The sequence below is a fragment of the Dipteris shenzhenensis genome, chromosome 2 (assembly GCF_047967505.1).
Source record: "Dipteris shenzhenensis isolate YYH24624 ecotype China chromosome 2, Dip_SZ_1.0, whole genome shotgun sequence".
In the NCBI taxonomy this organism is placed as follows: Eukaryota; Viridiplantae; Streptophyta; class Polypodiopsida; order Gleicheniales; family Dipteridaceae; genus Dipteris; species Dipteris shenzhenensis.
This window is the reverse complement of record NC_141597.1, coordinates 56,905,916-56,914,823: the sequence shown is the minus strand read 5'-3', so window position 1 is coordinate 56,914,823 and position 8,908 is coordinate 56,905,916. Positions and strand designations below refer to the sequence as shown.

The following is an 8,908-nucleotide window of genomic DNA, read 5'->3' as shown; positions in this document are numbered from 1 at the left end:
CCACAACATACTTTGTATGTTACAATTTTCATTTGCTAAATAGGACGGCCTCAAACAATAAGCAGCTTCAGCGCTTGATAGCCACAACCTCAACACTCAACTTTAGTGCTCCATCTCTAGCACATCTCGATTCACCAAACCTTCCAACCACTAGCAACACACTACTCTTTTCAAAAATCGATGATCAATGGCTGTATACCAACAGCCACACCCTGATAAGCCATTCCTATTGCTTGCCAATTAAGCAAAAAATTACTATTTGTTGGCAAAAATCAAGATCACACTACAATGATTAGCAGCCATCAGCATCACGTTGGTAGCACACAACAGTCAATACTGATAGTATTAAGGTCACGCTGTATTGTGTCATGACATGATTATTTGTATTAGATCCTAATGGATCATTCTAGGGAATCTGGCGATTACCCTATGGTTGTAACATTGTAAATTGGCCAATTGAATATAATAAAATATGCACGTATGCATTAGGTCCTAGAATGGTTAGGAAAGGGTAGTATTGTGCATGGGTATTGCATTAATCAATGGTAGGCATAAAGAGTCACAGGCTAAGGGTAGAATAATGGGGTATGCCCAAGGGATGTGATCCCAAGAGGCATGAGGATTACACCCTCTCGTGTCATTCATGGTGTGTGAGTATGAGCATTTGCATGCATATGGATTGTGGCTTCAGATGAGCATGTAGGAGAGTCTAGCAAAAATACACTCACATGCGCACTCCTTCCATCCCATTTGGAGGGCCAATCTGCCTCAATTTATGCATCATCTACACACATGTGCATCCCTGCATTCAAGATCGTGACAAGTGGTATCAAAGCCAAGATCCTTTGACTGTGAGAGCCTGCCATGTGGAAGTTGCAACAATCGTTGACATCGGCGTGAAGTCATTAATGAAAAACAAGAAATCACTAAGGGTCTTCTTTCTTTTTCCTCTCTGAAAGTTGATTAAAATAGAATCTCTACTCTCTCTTGTGCACTAGTAGGCAAACTTAATTGTTAAGAAAAGAGAGACAGGGCCCGCGCCGTCAATCGCGGGCCTTCAAGGCCCGAACTACAGCAGCCACCTTAATTAGGCTGCATTTAGTACTGCCACGTGTAGCAGTGCAACAAACAACCGCCTAATTACCCCCCAAGTCGTCGCGCAATCACCACCTCTTTCGCCATCTCCTACTAGCCCGACGTAGCCCGTGTGCCGCATGGCACACTGTGCGCCGCGATCCGTGTGACCGCCACGCGGAGGCATCGTCGATGGTGCCCGCAAACCCACCAGTGTCCGACAGCCCTGCCTCTCCCTGCAATCCCGCGGGCCGCCATGTCCTGATACTCTACCGCCGCTGTTATCAACCCTTGTAGCCTCGCTAGATGTCGCCACCGCCCCCTGTCACCGCTTGCAACCCCGCCAACTGCCTCTACAACCGCCAACTCTACCCCCTCTATCGTCGCGTGCAGCTCCAACAGTCGCCTCTATCCCCTTTGCCACCGCGTGTAGCCCCGCCAATCGCCGTCATCATTAAGCCCCCTCCCCTAAATTGCCATTCAAATCCCCCCCCCCTCTCCTTATTTCTCTCTAAGTTCCACTTTCTTTCTCCCCCCCCCCCTCTCTCCTTATTTACATAGCCCCTCATTTCCTTCCCTTTCCTCGCATTGCAAAATAAAGGAAGAGAAGAAGAAAAAAGGGTTCAAGACATCGATGCTGTCATCTGTAAATTGGAGCGTTGCAACCGGTCTACGATTTTAAAGAAATAAAAAAGGGGAGTGATTTATATTTCGCGAGAGTGGAAGATGCAACGACGTGGAGTGGACGCTTCATCAAACGGGCATGGGAAAGTACCACTACTTTTCAACTCCCCTTTTTCTATCACACTTTAATTCATTTCACACTCTTAGCTCATCACGAAGCTTAATTGAAAACTTGATTAGTTCCATTTGCATTTCCAAAACATGGAAGATAATCAAGAATTCACACCTGAAAATGTTCCACAACTCACATTAAACCTCATGGAAACAACACCTTACACCCCTATCTACCAAAACGTATTTGATCCATTATCTGAGAACGTCTACCAAAACGTATTTGATCCATTATCTGAGAACGTCTACCAAAACGTATTTGATCCATTAGCTAAGAACTGTGAGCCACCTACCAAACCTCCACCAAAAACGCCATCACCACCACACTACTCGAACAACGCAATCCAAGAATTTCTTCAAGGATTGTCGACAGTCATAAGTGACACAATTCAAAGGGAAATGCCCTTAAAAAGGAAATTATTTGAGGATCAGGAAGACCCTTTAGAAAAGACTAAGAAAAGAAGATTTGATCCTAAGGAGCAGCTTGAGTTTTCGAAGTACGACGGGGCTAGGCATCTGGAGAAACTCCTCGATTGGATAAGACATTTCCAATTGTACTTTGTACAATTTGATCGTATGAAAGATGAGAAGTGAGCACTAGCTACTCTACATTTAGAGAAGGATGCGCTACTTTGGTGGTCCGTACGCCAATCGAAAAGTAGTCCAATCAAGGAGTGGTCTAAATTATCGGAGGAATTAAAGATGACATTTCTCCCGCTTAAGTATAAGGAGGATCAAATGTTTAAATGGGGGAAATTACGGCAATTTGATAGGGAGACAGTGAGCGACTACACAACGAAATTTTGGCGTTCATCTCTAGAGTTCACAACAAAGATGGAAGAGGAGAAATTATATAAGTATCTCTCGGGTCTTAAAAGACGCCATTAGATTGGCCGAGGCAACGAAAAGGAAAGTCAATCCTAGAATGAGAGAAGTAACACATGAGGTGTCAGCTTCACAAAGTAGACCCTTTGTTCGGTCAACTAATTCTAAACGAAATGGACGACACTTTCCTAGGCAAGCGGGAGTACGAACAATTAGTAGCAAACCAACAGGGAGACCTACTGTGAAACCTCCATTCATGTCTCCTCAAGAAAGGGATAGATTGTTTAAGGAAAGAAAATGTTTTGGATGCAAAAAGGCAACATATCATAGATTCTATGATTGTCCACAGTTAAAGAACATGGGTAAGCCAATGTAACTAGGGCTTCTCACCCTAAGCAAGAGGGTGAACCTTCTTGTAAAAACATTGATAATAATAATAAAAGAGCAATAATGCTAGTTTGCATTACACCTTTGGTCTACAACCATGTTTTGGAAATGCAAATGGAACTCATCAAGAGAACCATTGCCCTGTTGAAATTGGGCTCAGAACTGCTAGTGTATAGCAGCAATGCTACCCAACAGCCAGGGTGCTTCAATGGTAATAGCACAATAGCAAACACTAACATACAGCAGTCAATGCTGCTCTGATTGTCAGACCACAACAGCCATCAAGCCAGTGATGCAATCAGCCCCAACAAATTGGCTATGAGGCATCAGCTTCTTTGCTGTTTCACAAGTCCTACATCTGCCTAATCCAAGACAACCAAATCACTAATCATTCCAGGCGAACGGTCGGACAGATTTGATCTAGGCCAAGCACATATATGCATGTTTTGCCAGCCATTAGCAAGTTAAACTTCTTGTGTCACATGACCCCTGCACTTGGGTGCAAGGTGACACACTGGCTACATCGACAAGTGCATTATAGTTCCCTAACAGGAGATTTTGTCGTACGCTGTGACCCCTTTGTGAGCCCTTGTCTAGGGACAGTTAGACACAAGCTACGTAGGTTAGTCTCTCAGGCTTAGGTCAAGTCAAAAGATCAGTCCTTGTTCGCTGGTATCCACTGAAGTACAGTAAGATAGTGTTTCCAACTTAGAATTCTAGGTAGGATAGGATCCCTTCTAGGCCCCCTCAGGGCTGAGACAATGAGGGAGAATGGGCTCGGAAAGGGCTGCTTTCATCGGTTGCCCTGCACCCCTCCCTAGGCTACTCTTTACGGGGCCAAGGGCCCAACCAACCAGCCCAAACCAGCTGGTTGGCTCAGCCCGCAGCCCCTATAAATAGGGGGGCCTACATCCCTCGTACTCACTCAGCTCCCCCAGCATTCAGCACTCCAATAGCTCCCTTCCAGCCCCTTGTGTGCAGCTCCTGCACACCTCCAGATCGGGCCCTGATCAGCCTCAGCTTTTGGCCCTCAGTTCAGCCTTTCTGGAAGGTGTATACACAGCACAACAGTTGGGGATTCGGACCAGCAACAGGTTAAGGTTTGGGTACTGTTTCAGCAGCTCTTTGAAGTTCTCTATTTCAGTTTTGCACAGCTCACTTCTCAGCTCTATATCTGAGTCATATCTCAGCTCTCTCTTAGATCCCATTACTCCTAGCTTTCACTCTCACTCACGCAGTAGCCCTACTTACAATAAGGTGCTACCAACACAATGATTTTTTCCCAGCCCCTTTGTCGCAATCTCAGCATGCATCTATTGGCCCTTGTCTATGGCTTGGAGGGTGCCACAGACTTTCAAGCACTGTAGACCCTCCACTTGCATCTATTTAAGACAGTCCAAAACGTCATCACCAAGCCCATGCTTGTCATATCCTGCCATGAATGCATTTCATGAGACCTCATTTCGCTTGTTAAGCACTTGCCATGATTCTGCAGGCTAGCCACATTTGCCAAGCTGCTACCAATAGAAATACCTCTTTGCAGCCCCTTTCTGAAATCTAACATGTATTTCATGGCCCTTATCTATGGCTCCTATGCTACTACAAACTAAATGTGATTACATTTGCAGACAATTCCTCAACTTGGGCGGGGATGAGACAGTTCAGCTCGTCCTCGGTATTTCCTTCCATCAGTGCAATCCATGAGACCTCGTTTCAAATTGGCAGCTTGAGACAGTTCAGCACGCTTCATCAACATGCCCACGCTTGAAATATTCTACCATTATATTGCATTCCAAAGACCTTGTTTCAAACTGTCAGCTTTTCAAATGCTTTGCCTTTGCAAGCTTGCCAGATTTTGAAAAAATATCCACCAAGGAAACATTATCACCAAGGATGTGTTTCCAGCCCACCCTGATTGTTTTATGTAAGATTCTTAAGACAAATTACCAAAACCTTATACAAAGTCTACCTGCTTGCAACATCTTCATCTCAGCGATTCCTCCTTGAAGCAACCACATGCATAATCTGCTCCTCCTGCCCTGGCAAACTATCAATCAAGCACCTCCTTCATATCTCTGCAAGGTCTTCTTGTACAGCATGAAGAAGAGCGAAAGGGAAGTTGACAGGCCAAAATTGTTTCTTGAAGTTGATGTGTTAGTGCTCAGAACAAAACCAAATTCACGTGCCTCAACGTAAGCTCTTCCAGAAATTTTATCATATTCCATGATTTTAATTAATCACAACCAGAATGCATTTCCAAGGGTTATAAAATTCCATCAAATCGATATAGAGATAGGAAAGTCGCCTCACAAGAACTGTGCATGCCAAGGATTTACCAAACCAGTGCAAAAATCAAAGTCGGCATCTGTTGCCTCCATGATGCATGTGAACCAGGTGACAGCATGACAGTCCACTGCAAGTAAGCGAGGAAAGCGTTGAGCACCTTCTTGTTGCCAGTCCTTCGCAGGCAGAAAGGCCACCTCCTGCCAAGTGTGCCGAGAAGAAGGTGGTTCGAGACATACTTGACAAAAATGGACCACATAAACTCGCAGAAAAGGCCATATAGACTTGCTAGGTGCAAGCTTGCAAATCAAGTGAGGATTGGAGGTCGAAGATGTAGTGTTGGCACTACAGCGATTCCTTGGCTGTCAGATGCTCTCTCTCTCTCTCTCTCTCTCTCTCTCTCTCTCCCCCCTCTCTTTTCTTGTCATTATTGCACGATTATTACTCTCTATCCTTACGTCAAATGCAAGCACATATGCAACAAATTGCTCTCAACCCGAATCCTTCCATCAAAAAAGAGTTCTAACTCTTGCCTCTCTTTTCTTGTCATTATTGCACTATTATTGCTCTCTATCCTTTCGTCAAATGCAAGCACATATGAAACAAATCGGTGTCAACCTGAATCCTTTCATCAAAAAAGAGTTCTAACTCTTGCATGACATAAAAAGGCCAAAAACAACAAATGACAACTACATTGTCTGTGTTGTCGCCTTCCTTGTCATTCTACGTTCAAAAGGACACAAAAACACTGATCTGCATGCACGTATACACACACACACACACACACACACACGCTCAAATAGAAATGCCAAGGATCAAGATGGCAACTCCATCTACAAATAATATTTGAGTTATTCTCAAATTTCAACAATATACCCACATGAACCAACATGTGACCAAAGAGCCAAGAAAGGGTATAGGCTGGACTTCTAGAGAAGAAAGACACTCCCCTAGGAACAAAGAAGGCCCTCGGCTTGTGAAGGCTGGGACATGTATGATATATCCCATCTGCTGTGTAAACCCTGTATCCTGTTCAAAGACTTCATAGAAAGCACAAAAAAAGTTCACAGTGTGGCAGGCACGTACATACCAGGGTCACAGAAAAAATTGGATGTAGGATATATCAACCATTCTGGTCAAGAGTATGTTGAGAAGTCCGAAACTCATGCCTTGAGTAAGTTTTTCTGTGCATTATTTGTGACATTTTGAGGGATGCCTCTGGATAACGAATCACGTCACCTCTTAGTGCACCATTCCTTACAGCAGGCACGTGCTTCACATACTAAGCCTGAAAAGAATATTAAAATTTCAAGCACAAATTAGTGCCACTTACTAATCTTACAAGTGGATCAAAAAGGTCAAGCCTTTATCGAGAACTCATCCTGCCAAGAAATTTTCCTCTTTCCTGTCTTCTTTGGTTTGGGGAAACCGTTTGGAGCATGCTTTAAACTAGAAGTTTTCAAGACACCACCACCATCCCTATTTTTTGATGAAAACTGTGTAGCTGCTATCGCCAAATTTGAAGGTTGGGAACGTAGAGACTTAGAGGCAGCATTCAAGCCTTCCGCAGGTAGCTGCAACCAGTTAACGCTATTAGGGGATAAAAGCCTGACTTCCTCCACCCTTGTCAATAAATCACATTAACCAAGTGATGAAAGAGCTTTACCACTCTTCCTGAGGGACCCCAGGATGAAGCAACAGTTTGAGTAGCTTTGCCTGCTGCCAATTTCAGAGAAACAGCCTCTCTGATCTCCTCAATGCTTGCAGCATTTTCTTTCAGCATTTTTACCCTCTTTCGCAAGAAACTTTGCAGGCACAAGTAAACTATTCAACAATCTTTTGGTATTCATCAAAACTCCTTTAAGACACAACTCTACACAAAGTATTTGGTATGGATTACACAACATTTGACCAGAAAGGGGAGTTTTCCTTCAACGCCAAAGCTCTCAAATTGCAACATCGTCAGTCTACTAACTATTGACGGAATTTAACAACCCTCAATTACCAGGACCACCGCCATACTAAGCTTCTAGCCTTGGCGCATCATGGGATCATCAATAGCTGTGCCGTGCAGAAAATCGGGAGGAGGACACCGAATTTTTAATAAAATATTTCTGGAGACCGCATAGGTACGCAATCGCATAGACTCACCGAACCTCTGCTTGCAAAATTAGCTTTGCCTCCTTCGCCCTCTGCAGCTGGCTCGTAACTTCTTGAGTTTCCTGAAAAAAGAAAGCCTTCAGAATAAGCGGATTGTTCGCATGGAGACATTACAAAATCGCAAGCAATTAGAGAGGAGACCTCACCGCTTGCAATTCTTCGAAATCCTGCTCCAAGGCGCCGTACTTGAGCACATATTTGTCCTCATAATCGGGCTCCATCACTCCTTTTCAAGTCGCATGTCCGCGGCAAGCAGTAGCGCCAGAGCTGTTTGATCGTGAAGAAAAGGCAAAGCAGCCCCGGAAGGTCTCCGTGGTTGCGGAGACGGAGGAGAGGTGGGAATCGGAAGGTGGAAGGCCGGGGGGAGGGACGTGCGTCTAAAGGCAAACCCTAGGGGCGAGAAGTCGGCATGGAAGCGGGGCTGCGATGAAACCACGGCCGGGGGGGGGGGGGGGGGGACGAGGGGGGGAAAAGCTGAAAGAAGGAGGGCTACAGAGGTGGGAGAGGAAAAAGGGGGAAATGGGAGGTAGACAGGAGGCGAGAAAGCAGGGGAAGCGGCCGGCGAGGAGAAGGTTGAAGGAGGAGGGGGGAGGGGAGTAGGAAAGGGACGAGCAGAGGAGGAGATCAGAGGAACGTGGAGCCCATAGCGAAGGCGAAGGGCTTGAAGGGAGCAAACAGAGAAGGATGGGGAAGAGGACTAGTAGGTGCAGCAGCAGAACGTGGAAAGATGATCGGCTTGCTACTGCAGACCGCCATAGCTCTCCCTTTCCTGCCCCTGCCCCCATCGCCATTGTTCCTCTTCCTCCTCCTCCTCCTTCCACAACCCTGGGAATTTCTTCCATAGCTGCTGTTGCATCATTTGCTGCTCCTGCTGCTGCCATCTTCGCCATTGCCACCAATCGTCCTTATTACTCTCTTGCTCTTTTGCTGCTTTGTATTCTGTGTGCTTTCTACACGCCCCTCCATCACCATCGCCACCATGCCTCCACCTTTGTGGAGCTGCGTGCTCACAATTCAGCATCGCCATCGTAGTGACATTATCACGACTGAGACTTTTTATACACAGCTACTGTGAGCACGTTAAACCTTTATGTATAGTGTATGAGAGAGAGAGACAGAGAGAGAGAGAGAGTCACCAAATGGCCCCGCCTTCCTAAGCTTTGAGAAGCGGGGCACAATTTCAGCAAACGAATACTCCCTTAATCTCTGAGAAGGGGGGCACAATTTCAGCAAACTAGTACTCAACCCGTGGGCATGCATGACCATCCTTAACCACTCCCCATCTAAAGGAATCTTTCACCTATTAACCAAGAACACTAGAAAAAAAGAGAAAGGACACTTGGCAGCTTGGAGGAGAAGAGCCTACCACATGTCACAAAGAAGG

The 8,908-nt window shown here is 45.5% G+C and overlaps 1 protein-coding gene across 1 annotated transcript; it reads right to left on the bottom strand.

Annotated features, from left to right (window-relative positions):
• Positions 1-6,509: 6,509 nt before the first annotated feature.
• Positions 6,510-8,596, bottom strand: LOC147905023 (uncharacterized). Its single transcript, XM_087389361.1, has 4 exons — positions 7,671-8,596; positions 7,516-7,586; positions 7,031-7,169; positions 6,510-6,938 (listed from the first exon to the last, which is right to left on the bottom strand). Exons 1-4 carry the CDS (start codon positions 7,743-7,745, stop codon positions 6,723-6,725), a joined length of 501 nt encoding a protein of 166 aa, XP_087245487.1. The 5' UTR covers positions 7,746-8,596; the 3' UTR covers positions 6,510-6,722.
• Between the last annotated feature and the right edge of the window lie 312 nt (positions 8,597-8,908).